This window comes from Natator depressus, chromosome 5, assembly GCF_965152275.1.
Source record: "Natator depressus isolate rNatDep1 chromosome 5, rNatDep2.hap1, whole genome shotgun sequence".
Taxonomy (NCBI): domain Eukaryota; kingdom Metazoa; phylum Chordata; order Testudines; family Cheloniidae; genus Natator; species Natator depressus.
This window is the reverse complement of record NC_134238.1, coordinates 1,137,973-1,150,347: the sequence shown is the minus strand read 5'-3', so window position 1 is coordinate 1,150,347 and position 12,375 is coordinate 1,137,973. Positions and strand designations below refer to the sequence as shown.

At 64.1% G+C, this 12,375-nt stretch overlaps 1 protein-coding gene across 1 annotated transcript in view; it reads right to left on the bottom strand.

The window, feature by feature from the left end:
- The window catches only part of TMEM8B (transmembrane protein 8B), a 36,440-nt gene extending 25,911 nt beyond the window's left edge, over positions 1-10,529 (bottom strand). Inside the window, exons 1-3 of the mRNA XM_074953858.1 lie at positions 10,432-10,529; positions 5,067-5,256; positions 4,354-4,561 (exon numbers count right to left, since the gene is read on the bottom strand). Of these exons, the coding sequence (XP_074809959.1) occupies positions 4,354-4,561; positions 5,067-5,256; positions 10,432-10,483 (450 nt within the window). The 5' untranslated portion in view covers positions 10,484-10,529. The remainder of the gene's footprint in view (positions 1-4,353; positions 4,562-5,066; positions 5,257-10,431) is intronic.
- Between the last annotated feature and the right edge of the window lie 1,846 nt (positions 10,530-12,375).

Here is a 12,375-nt window from a genome sequence, read left to right as displayed (position 1 = left end):
GGGCACCCCTCCCCCTCCTCGACTGGCCTCCCCACCCTCACCACAACCAGATTTGGGCACTGAGCACGTCCCGTCCCCCCACCCCCGCAGCCAGAGGAGCCCCAGGCTGCCAGATTGCCGCCAGCCCCGGGCCGCCAGCCCCAGCCCTGGGTCACCAGCCAGGTCGACTGCTGGCCCAGTGCCAAGCTGCCCTGTGCCCGGTCACTCACTGACCCCAGCTACCTGTTGGCCTCCGGCCGGAGCTGAGCTGCCCCTCGGCCCCTCCTGGCCTCTGCCTGTGACACGTCACTGCCTGGTCACCTGCTCCCAGTCCGGCTGGGGGGCTAGTGGGCAGCTGGGCCTGTGCTGTACAGCAGGTGGGACTGGGTGATCTGGGGCCCCTACTGCCCGTGCATTCTGCCTCTACCTACTCCGCCCCCCGGTGCACATGAGCGCCCTGCCCTGCAGCCTGCTGTAACGAAGAAAGGGAAGAAAGGAGAGCAGCAGAATACAGACCCTGGACTTCAGAAAAGCAGACTTTGACTCCCTCAAAAACTGATGGGCAGGATCCCCTGGGAGAATAACATGAGGGGGAAAGGAGTCCAGGAGAGCTGGCTGTATTTTAAAGAATACTTATTGAGGTTACAGGGACAAACCATCCCGATGTGTAGAAAGAATAGTAAATATGGCAGGCGACGAGCTTGGCTTAACAGTGAAATCCTTGCTGATCTTAAACACAAAAAAGAAGCTTACAAGAAGTGGAAGACTGGACAAATGACCAGGGATGAGTATAAAAATATTGCTCAGGCATGCAGGAGTGAAATCAGGAAGGCTAAATCACACCTGGAGTTGCAGCTAGCAAGAGATGTTAAGAGTAACAAGAAGGGTTTCTTCAGGTATGTTAGCAACAAGAAGAAAGTCAAGGGAAGTGTGGGCCCCTTACTGAATGAGGGAGGCATCCTAGTGACAGAGGATGTGGAAAAAGCTAATGTACTCAATGCTTTTTTTGCCTCTGTCTTCACGAACAAGGTCAGCTCCCAGACTACTGCACTGGGCAGCACAGCATGGGAAGGAGGTGACCAGCCCTCTGTGGAGAAAGAAGTGGTTCGGGACTATTTAGAAAAGCTGGACATGCACAAGTCCATGGGGCCAGACGCGTTGCATCCAAGAGTGCTAAAGGAGTTGGCGGATGTGATTGCAGAGCCATTGGCCATTAGTTTTGAAAACTCATGGCGACCCGGGGGAAGTCCCGGATGACTGGAAAAAGGCTAATGTAGTGCCCACCTTTAAAAAAGGGAAGAAGGAGGATCCTGGGAACTACAGGCCAGTCAGCCTCACCTCAGTCCCTGGAAAAATCATGGAGCAGGTCCTCAAGGAATCAATTCTGAAGCACTTAGAGGAGAGGAAAGTGATCAGAAACAGTCAGCATGGATTCACCAAGGGCAAGTCATGCCTGACTAATCTAATTTCCTTCTATGACGAGAAAACTGGATCTGTGGATGAGGGGAAAGCAGTGGACGTGTTGTTCCTTGACTTTAGCAAAGCTTTTGACACGGTCTCCCACAGTATTCTTGCCAGCAAGTTAAAGAAGTATGGGCTGGGTGAATGGACTATAAGGTGGATAGAAAGTTGGCTAGATTGTCAGGCTCAACGGGAAGTGATCAATGGCTCCATGTCTAGTTGGCAGCCGGTATCAAGTGGAGTGCCCCAAGGGTCGGTGCTGGGACCGGTTTTGTTCAATATCTTCATTAATGATCTGGAGGATGGTGTGGATTGCACCCTCATTAAGTTTGCAGATGACACTAAACTGGGAGGAGTGGTAGATACGCTGGAGGGTAGGGATAGGATACAGAGGGACCTAGACTTTTTAGAGGATTGGGCCAAAAGAAATCTGATGAGGTTCAACAAGGACAAGTGCAGAGTCCTGCACTTAGGACGGAAGAATCCCATGCACCGCTACAGACTAGGGACCGAATGGCTAGGCAGCAGTTCTGCGGAAAAGGACCTAGGGGTGACAGTGGACGAGAAGCTGGATGAGAGTCAACAGTGTGCCCTTGTTGCCAAGAAGGCCAATGGCATTTTGGGATGTATAAGTAGGGGCATTGCCAGCAGATCGAGGGACGTGATCGTTCCCCTCTATTCGACATTGGTGAGGCCTCATCTGGAGTACTGTGTCCAGTTTTGGGCCCCACACTACAGGGATGTGGAAAAATTGGAGAGAGTCCAGCGAAGGGCAACAAAAATGATTAGGGGTCTGGAACACATGACTTATGAGGAGAGGCTGCGGGAACTGGGATTGTTTAGTCTGCGGAAGAGAAGAGTGAGGGGGGATTTGATAGCTGCTTTCAACTACCTGAAAGGGGGTTCCAAAGAGGATGGCTCTAGACTGTTCTCAGTGGTAGCAGATGACAGAACAAGGAGTAATGGTCTCAAGTTGCAGTGGGGGAGGTTTAGATGGGATATTAGGAAAAACTTTTTCACTAGGAGGGTGGTGAAACACTGGAATGTGTTACCTAGGGAGGTGGTGGAATCGCCTTCCTTAGACGTTTTTAAGGTCAGGCTTGACAAAGCCCTGGATGGGATGATTGAGTTGGGGATTGGTCCTGCTTTGAGCAGGGGGGTTGGACTAGATGACCTCCTGAGGTCCCTTCCCACCCTGATATTCTATGATTCTATGATAAGTGGGAATTCTGCATGCTGTGCATGAATACGAGTTGTGCCTCAGTTTCCCCTCTGTGCTGCATGTGTAACTAGGTGGTGGCAAAAGGTGGTTTATTCTTGGTAGAGGCCCAGGTGTGGCTGCCGCCTGGCTCAGACAATGGCCTGGACATTTTGTTACCTAGCCACTGCCGGCCCTGGGGCCCACCCTCTGCAAGAGGCCAGGCGCCTGCAACCAGCAGGAGAACAAAGACCTGAGGGGGAAGCCAGGTGACCTGATATGCCCAGAAAACAGACCAAGGGATGGCGGAGCGGCCCGGTGGGGATCAGTGTGTGGGCCGCGGGAAGCAGGACACACACTCCTGCCTGGGGACTTGAGGGGGGTCAGGAGACCTTGGGGCTCGGCACGGTCTGTGCTTGTCCCAGACAGCCAGGAACCCTCCTGCTGCTGCCCCGCTGGCTGGGAGTCACTGAGACTCAGGAACTCGGGGGGCACCGCTCCCTTTGGGGGTGCAGCCTCTCCGAGGGGTCTGGTTGAGGGGACTCGCTGCAGGGAGCTCCCAGCTTGACCCAGGCGTGCTGGAGGCTCCGAGGGTTGGTCCCAGGAGGCAGGGACACCGAGGGGCTGACCCCAGTGAGAGTGTGACCCTCAGGGGGCTGAGGCACAGAGAGGTCCCCTGGCCTGCAGCTCCGTGACCCCTGGCCTCTCTGTGGGGTCCTTCCCACGGGGCTCGCCTGCTCTCACCAGGCCTTCCGCGACCAGCAGGCCTTCCCGGCCCTTCTCCTGGGGCCAGGCCTCCGGCCGCATTCCCAGGCCACCAGCATCTGGGCTCCACAGAGCTCCTGGACCCACACATCAGCCCCTTGGTTCTGGGGCCCCAGCCCCGCACCTGGGGCTGTGACTAAGGTAGGCCACCCCAGCCCAGGGAGCCTCTCCCCCAGCTGCTCCCCCAGCTGGTCACCCTTCTGGGGGTACCCCTGCAGCTGGCTTTTTAGGAGGTGGCTCCAGATTGACACTTGGCCCCATTTCCCCAGCAGATCTGCTGCTTCCCTGAACATCTGTTTCCTTAAAGGGGCCATGTCCCAGATCAGGGCTTGGCTGGCCCCGGGGCCACTACCCCTAAAAGGGGACAGACCCCCGGTACAGCACTCCTCTGCCCACAGGCTCACCTGCCACAGCTTGGCAGCCTCTGCCACAGAAATTGATGGGGAGCCCCCTGCCCCTCCCCCAGACAGAGCCATGGGGAGCTCCCTGCCCCTCCCCTAGACACAGCCATGTGGAACCCCCTGCCCCTCCCCTAGACACAGCAATGGGGAATCCTCCTCCCCTCCCCCAGACAGAGCCATGGGGAACCCCCTCTCCCTTCCTTCAGACAGAACAATGGGGAACCCCCATCTCCTCCCCCAGACACAGCAATGGGGAATCCCCCCTCCTGTCCTCCAGATAGAACAATGGGGAACCCCTCTCCCCTCCCCCAGACAGAACAATGGGGACTCTCCATTCTGTCCCCCCCGATAGAACAATGGGGAACCCCCCTCTCCTCCCCCAGACACAGCCATGGGGAATCCCCCTCCCTCAGTCAGAGCAGTAGGGGCCTAGCCCTCCACCGGCCCAGCCTGGGGCAGCTCTAGCGCCCCACAGGGCATTGGCTTGTCCCTGCCTCTGGTGTCGGGGGTGGGGGCACGGCCATTAACCTTCCTCTGCTGGCCCCTCACCTTGACGGAGATCTTGCCCTCATCCTTGGGCAGGTGGGCAGCCAGGAACCAGTCTCCGGGCAGCGGGCTGGTGATGTTGAACACCCCGGTGGTGCGGTTTGGCAGGCTCCAGGTGAGGGTGAGCGTGAAGGAGCCGGGGACGGCTGTGTCCCGGGGGAAGTGGGTGTGGAGGGGGGCGATGATGGGGGGAGCCCCGGAGCGGAAATACCTGCAGGGCAGAGAGCGCGTGAGCGGGGGGAGGGCGGGCAGAGAGCAGCCCAGCAGCTGGCGGGCGGGGAGGGTGGCGCCGGCAGCAGGAACCTGGCACCATCAGCCCCCAGGGACACCGCCCTGGAGAGCTACATCCCCTCGCTAGCACAGGCCCACCCTCGCTGTGCCGAGGCCCCGCTATCCCGACCCGCAACGCCCTGGGAAGGGCGATCCCGGGAGGTGGCAGGGAGAGACTCCGCGGTCCCAGTGTGGGGCAAGGCCCCCCTCGCCGTGTGCTGTGTCGCCCCTGGCAGGTGGGTCACAGCCCAGGCTCCTTTGCCCTAAGGCAGGTGGGAGCGAGGGGCCTCGCAGCCCTGGGGGAGAGTCACGTGTCCCCAGAAGGGGGCCAGCACCTCCCGACACTCCCTATGTGCCAGCCCAGCTGGGCCCCGCCCCAGAGGAATCCAGGCACCGGAGTCCTGGGCCCGCACCGAGCCCCAGCACCCCCCCACCCCGACACCCACACGGTGACGCTGCGGTCCGGGCACCGGTCCCCGAAGGTGCCGCCCTGCTCCTTGAAGGTGATGAGGTTCCAGACGGCGACCAGGGTGTCCTCAGGGATGCGGAAGTGGAAGAGCTCGATGCTGGCGAAGGAGCGGAAGGGGCTCAGCTTGCGCGGCGTGCGGGTGAAGTAATCAGTCACAAAGAGCCCGTCTGCAAGAGGGCATGGAGGGGGGAGGGGAAGGAAGAGGGGCCATGAGCCAGAATGGCCTGGGATGTAGGAATTCCCAGCCAGCTGCCCATGGGCCCATCAAGCCCGGTCTCCTGGCGCTGACAGGGCCCAGCACCAGCTGCCTCGGAGGCAGGGGCAGGAAACCCCCTGGTGGCCAGTTGCGGAACAGCTTGTCCATGGGCGAGTTCCCCCAACCCCCTCAGCTGCAGCTGGCTCATCCTATGTCCCTTCCATTCTCCTCCTCTCTGATGTGCCCGGCTGCCCTCCTGCTCCCCAGGAGTGGCCGATCCTTGCCTGAGCCCTGCTGAGCTGGGGGCTGCAGAGATACCTTGTGGCGGTGAGTTCCGCAGACCCATGGTGCACCATGTGCAGAAAGCTTTTCCGTTGCCCCTTACGAATCTGCTGCCCTTCAGTTCCTGGAGCGCACCCTCGCCCGGTGTCAGGAGGGCGGGTGAAGGGCAGCCCCAGCCTCCCGTCTCTAACCACTCGTTACCCTCTGCCCCTGTCACATCCCAGCCCTGATTCCTCCCAGCACTCCTAGACGCTTCAGATGGGGGGAGAGGGGTTCCTGTGGCCCCACTCTGAGCCTGTCTCTGAGCCCCTTGAATTTCCAGCCTCCTTGATAGAGGTGACCGGCACTTGGGTCCATCACGCCCCTGTGACTCCTCAGCATCGCTCGTGTCCCTGTCCCTTGCCCAGCTGCTGCGTCACACCCTGTCCTGCCCCAATCTCTCCACCCATCGACCCGGCTCCCCCACAAGCCAGGACACACGGCCCCACCCCCCACACAGCTGGCTCAGTGCTTCAAACTGACAGAGGTTTGGAAAGGGCAGATCAGCAGAGTCAGAGGGGTCTCCCCCCCCCGAGCCCTCCCCCGGCGCTGAGCGAGCAGGTGCAGGGCTTCCCGGGGCTCAGCGCTAGCCGGACCCCAGCCTGGCAGGGCCATCTGTCTGACTGCTTTCAGGCTCCCAGTTCTGCCCTCCTCTAGGTCACCCTTGGGGGTGCCTGTCCCGGCACTCTGGGGCTGATCCCCTTTGTATCCAGTGTCTCCCGAAGGGGGTGGGGGGCAGGGCAAGCCACGCAGGGAGCGCTGCCTGACGGCAGGTGGGAAACACTAACACACAGGGTACAGCGACACCAGCCAGATACGTGCACCCTGCACCCGCAGCAGCCCTAGGGCAAACGGGGGCTGGGCACCAAACCCTTCTGTGCCCCTGCACGGAGTCAGGGCAGACCTCTGAGCCGGGCCAGGATCGCTGTGGCCCCTACAACAGCTCTGGCATCAGATTCCGAGGAAGGGGACACATGTGTGCCATGCACCCTGTGCCACGCAAGGCCGTGAACGCTGTGTGCATGTGCCAGGCCGGGCCATGCACGCCCTGTGCCCTGTGCCATGCGGGGACATGCATGCCGTGCTATCCAGGCATGCGGAGCCACGCTGGACTGTGTTGGGCCAAGAAGGCCAAGCTCCTGGTAGCTGGGGCAGGGTGTGTTTGGAACGAAGCCTTCACTCCCAGCTGCCTGCCTGCTCCATGCAGCGAACGGACCCAGCGGTCCCCGCAGCACCCGGCAGCTGGTACCGTATGGGATCTGCCCGGGTTGAGATGTGTCCCCCGGCCCCTCATCCTGCCCCAGCTGGGGTTCTGCTGCTCCATCGCTGAGGGGCAGCACCTCTCCCCAGCCGCAGGAGCATGCTCCTTTGACCGTTTCAGGGGGCCCCTGGGGGCCTCATGCTGGGCCCCTGCAAGGGGGATTCTGCCCTGCAGCCCTGTTGAAAAGGCAGCCTTGTCCTCACTGCCCCAAAGGGGCACATGCTGCCAGGTACCCACAGGGCCTCCGCCCCACGGCACCCACGTGGGAGCCCCCTGACAGCTCTGTGCCATCTGCTGCGCCATGGAGGGACCTGGAGAGCCTCCCTGTCCAGCACACGCCACACCAACGGTGACCTCCTGCTCCCACCACCTCAGGCTGGGTCCGGTCCCAGCTCTGGCTGGCCCAGGGGCAAGCTCGCCTTTCCCCAAGCACCAGTCCCTTTCCGGGGCAGTGGGCGTGGCCTCCCAGGGCTGCTTTGCCACAGTGCAGAGAAGAGGAATGAGACCATGATAAAATGGAAGCAGAAACAAGGGAGGCACCTCAGTGCCCAGCCCCATCCAGAGGCAGAGCCGGCCTGGTGCAGGACGAGCACAGGGCAAACCGCACAGGCCACGTTCTCTGGGGTGGGTGAGAAACAGACCGTCACACATGGGGGTGTTTGGGGGCCGGGGACACCAGGCTGTGAGCCAATCTCTCCGTATTCCCCGCTCTCGGCGGCGGGACTGGGCTGTGCCTCGCCGGCTCAGCTGACCTGCGCTGGGAACATTGCTGTAGCAAGCCCAGGAGTTCTCCGCCAGTCAGGGCAGAGGCTGCTCTGCCAGCCCCTGGCCCGGGTGATGCTGCCTGGGGAGCAGACGCACCGTGTCTCCTGCCCTCAGCCTGCGGGAGGTGGGATCTGGCTCCCACTGGCTGGGTTGCCATGGGCCTGGCAGTGATAGCATCAAAGCAGGAGGCTGGTGATGGGAGCTGAGCTGAGCGTCACTGTTCCTGGTGGGACTGAGCTTCCTGCGCAACCATCACAAGAGCCGGAATGATCGTGGCCAAATGTTCCTCCCCGGGAACTCACCAGGCAATTGCCAAGCGTCCCCGGCAGCGCTCAGGCCCGGGCGTGTGCACTAGGGCTCCGGGGGAGACGAACAGGAGAGACATTAATTACAGCCCCCGCCAGCACGCCTGCTAGCCACAGTGACGGGAAACCCCAGCAGGAGCCATTCCCGGGCAGGGACCTCAGGCCTGGTGCTGGGGCTGTGGCCTGGGTGTCTGCTCAGCACAATTCATCTCCGCGGGAGCAGGGTGGCCCGAGCAGCGTCTGGGCACTGAACCCACCACTCCTCGTGTGTGTGCGTGTGGGCTGGGGCATGTGTGTAGATAGGTGTGCGCAGACACAGCCAGCCGTACCCTGACATACATACCCCTTTGCCTGGAGCAAAGGCTGTGTCTCCGATTGCCCTCATCGTCAGTACAAGTGCTGTCAAGCTGAGCCATACTTCAAGGGAACCCACCCAATCTCCCTATCCGCCCCCCTTCCCATGGAAATGTGCCCGTCATGTGCCCAAAGCCAGCCATTCTGCATTAACCCCACACCCTGGGTGCTGGTGGAAATATCTCTACTTCCACCCTGAGAATAAACCCAGCTCCTGTTGCATGGCTGCTGCCCCCTGCCCAGGTGAGTCGGTGACCCTCGCAGGTGGGGTCAGTGATCCCACGCAGCCAGGCAGGGTGACTCCCCATCCCTGAGTCTCACCCTCCCCATCACAGGGCTGGCTGGGGGCACAGGAACCTGGCCCAGACCCCCACGGGCGGGGATCCCCAATGGATGGAGATTGAGCAACTCCCCAGGCAGCAGCAGGGCGCCAGGCAGGGACTTAGCTGCTGGCAAGGGCCATGAAGCTGGGTGGTGACACCACCCAGGGAGCGGGTGGGGTGCAGGGGGTGTCACTATGGGAGGGTGGCAGGGTGTGTGGGGATGACACGCGGTCAGAGCGGGGTAGGGTGGCATGGTGGGGGCAGGTACTGGGGTATACTGGGGGCACAATGGGGGATCTAATGGGAGGAGGGGGCTCTCAGAATGGAGGAGGGGAGATGGCAGAGTGATTGCTTTGAAGCCTATGAGTGATTGGGACTGTGGTCGACCACTCTGCACAATTCCTCTGATAGCAGTGCCCATCACCCCAGCGTCTGACCACCCAGTGCCAGGCCGCGAGCACCCAGCACTGGTACACCATGGGGCTCAGCACGGGGCAGAGACAGCTCCCCCTGGCCCCCCGGGGATCAGCACCGGGACAGGGACAGCTCCCCCCGCCCCCCACCCTCACCCGGGGATCAGCACCGGGACAGGGACAGCTCCCCCAGGACCCCCCCCCCAGGGATCAGCACCAGGACAGGGACAGCTCCCCCAGGACCCCCCCCCCCGGGGATCAGCACCAGGGCAGGGACAGCTCCCCCAGGACACCCCCCCCAGGGATCAGCACCAGGACAGGGACAGCTCCCCCAGGACCCCCCCCCCCGGGGATCAGCACCAGGACAGGGACAGCTCCCCCAGGACCCCCCCCCCCGGGGATCAGCACCAGGGCAGGGACAGCTCCCCCAGGACACCCCCCCCAGGGATCAGCACCAGGACAGGGACAGCTCCCCCAGGACACACCCCCCCCCCGGGGATCAGCACCAGGGCAGGGACAGCTCCCCCAGGACACCCCCCCCAGGTATCAGCACCAGGACAGGGACAGCTCCCCCAGGACCCCCCCCCAGGGATCAGCACCAGGACAGGGACAGCTCCCCCAGGACACCCCCCCCCAGGGATCAGCACCAGGGCAGGGACAGCTCCCCCAGGACACCCCCCCCCAGGGATCAGCACCAGGACAGGGACAGCTCCCCCAGGACCCCCCCCCCCCCAGGGATCAGCACCAGGGCAGGGACAGCTCCCCCAGGACACCCCCCCCCAGGGATCAGCACCCGGACAGGGACAGCTCCCCCAGGACCCCCCCCCCAGGGATCAGCACCGGGACAGGGACAGCTCCCCCAGCACCCCCCCCCCCCCAGGGATCAGCACCCGGACAGGGACAGCTCCCCCAGGACACCCCCCCCCCCAGGGATCAGCACCAGGGCAGGGACAGCTCCCCCAGGACCCCCCCCCCAGGGATCAGCACCAGGGCAGGGACAGCTCCCCCAGGACCCCCCCCCCAGGGATCAGCACCAGGGCAGGGACAGCTCCCCCAGGACACACCCCCCCCCCGGGGATCAGCACCGGGACAGGGACAGCTCGCCCAGGATCCCCCCCCGGGGATCAGCACCAGGGCAGGGACAGCTCCCCCAGGACACACCCCCCCCCCGGGGATCAGCACCGGGACAGGGACAGCTCGCCCAGGATCCCCCCCCGGGGATCAGCACCGGGACAGGGACAGCTCGCCCAGGATCCCCCCCCGGCCCCGAAGGCCCCCCCCCGGCCCCCCAACTCCCCGCCCCGGCCCCGCAGGGCCCCCCCGGCCCCCCAACCCCCCGCCCCGGCCCCGCAGGGCCCCCCCGGCCCCCAACCCCCCGCCCCGGCCCCGCAGGGCCCCCCTCACCGGCCAGGGGCCCCGCGCCGAGCAGCAGCAGCAGCAGCAGCCGCCGGGCCATGCCTCGCGCCGCGCTCCCCGGCCCCGCACCATCCCCGCAGCCGCCCGCAGCCATGACGTCAGGCCCCGCGCCTGCCCATTGGCCCGGCGCACGCCGATCGCCCTGCAGGCCGCCGACGATTGGCCGAGCCGCTGCCACTCACCGCGCCGGCCCGCCCCTGCTGCTGCTGCTCCAGGGACCGCTGCTTCCCCGCTGCCCGGCGGCCGGGGCGGGAATGGGGTGGAGGTGGGATGGGGTGGGGCGGGGCGGGGGCAGGGGGAGGGAATGGGGTGGAGGTGGGGCGGATCAGGGGAATGGAGGCGGGTTGGGGTGGGATGGGGCGGAGCGGGGGCGGGGGGAGGGAATGGGGTGAGATGGGGGTGGAGGTGGGGCAGAGCAGGGGAGTGGAGGTGGGTTGGGGTGGGGTGGGGCAGAGCGGGGGCAGGGGGAGGGAATGGGGTGAGATGGGGGTGGAGGTGGGGCAGAGCAGGGGAATGGAGGTGGGTTGGGGTGGGGTGGGGCGGAGCGGGGGCAGGGGGAGGGAATGGGGTGAGATGGGGGTGGAGGTGGGGCAGAGCAGGGGAATGGAGGCGGGTTGGGGTGGGGCAGGGCTGGGCTGGGGCGGGTGGAGAGAATGGGGTGAGATGGGGGTGGAGGTGGGGCAGAGCAGGGGAATGGAGGCGGGTTGGGGTGGGATGGGGCAAAGCGGGGGCAGGGGGAGGGAATGGGGTGGAGTGGGGTGGAGGTGGGGCAGAGCAGGGGAATGGAGGCAGGGCTGGGTGACACCTGGCACCTGACGTGGGATCAGGGCCTGTCGCAGCCCTGGGGAGCACGCAGGCCACTGGGCCTCATGCTCCTGCCGGGAGATTTGCTCTTCAGGATGGTCCGTGCCGGGTGGGTCCGGAAGGGGAGGCTGCGGCACGTGGTTCTCCACGGCTGGGATCTCGGCACAACGATGTCCCCAGAGCTCCCACAAAGGAGGCAGCCGGGGGTGCGTCTGGGCTCCCGCATTCGTGTCAGAATGTGGGCTCGAGTGTTCAGCCTGCATTCACACTCGGCCCATGGAGGGAGGTTACGGCTCTGCCATTACTGGGAGAGGCCCAGTGGTGGGACCTAGCTGGGACCCCATAGCCTGGGGTCTATCCCCTGCGCTGCCCCAGAGCCCAGCCTGCTCCCCTTAAAGTCAGTGGGAGGAAAAGGAGGAGTTGAGGGGTGAGTATGAGGTCCTGGGCCCTGGGCTGATGTCATAGAGCCCGGGGGTGAGGTCATGGGGCCCGGGGGTGAGGTCATAGTGCCTTGGGGTGATGCCCTGGGGCCCTGGGTGTGCGCGCAATGAGTGTGTTTGTCCCTGTGTCTGTAACGTCCACCAGTCTTGCTGGCCCAGGGGCTAAGTCCTCCAGGCTCCCCGCACCATTACGCTGGCACTGGCCCCAGTGGAAGCTGTGCTGGCTGGCGCACGGAATGACCCTGGGGCTCTGGTCGCCTGAGGAGATGCCCTCCCTCGCCAGCCCTTCTCACTGCTCTCGGGCCGTGCCCACGGCTGCACAGCCGCAGAGGGAGGCTCTGGGCCCATGAGTGTGAACACACAGCTGCCCACAGCCTGCCCCGAGGCCCTTCCTCAGCAGCAGCTGCAGCTTCTGGAGTGGGGGCCTGGCGGGGTGGCCCGTGGCCCTGGGATTTCACAGCAGCCCGCACTGGAGCGGGGGCTCGGGTGGCCAGGCCAGGCAGGGGAGGTGCCCGCCAGGCCCTGCTGTGCAGCCAGAGGTGCTGAAGAGCCCCCGGGGGCAGTGCGAGAGGCTGGGGCTGGGCATGCTGCAAACACGCCACAGAGAGCTGGGCCAGAGCGGGGCATCGGCACTCGGGGGGCACAATGGGCCCAATCGCTGTGGGAGAAGGTCCTTGGGCATGTGCAG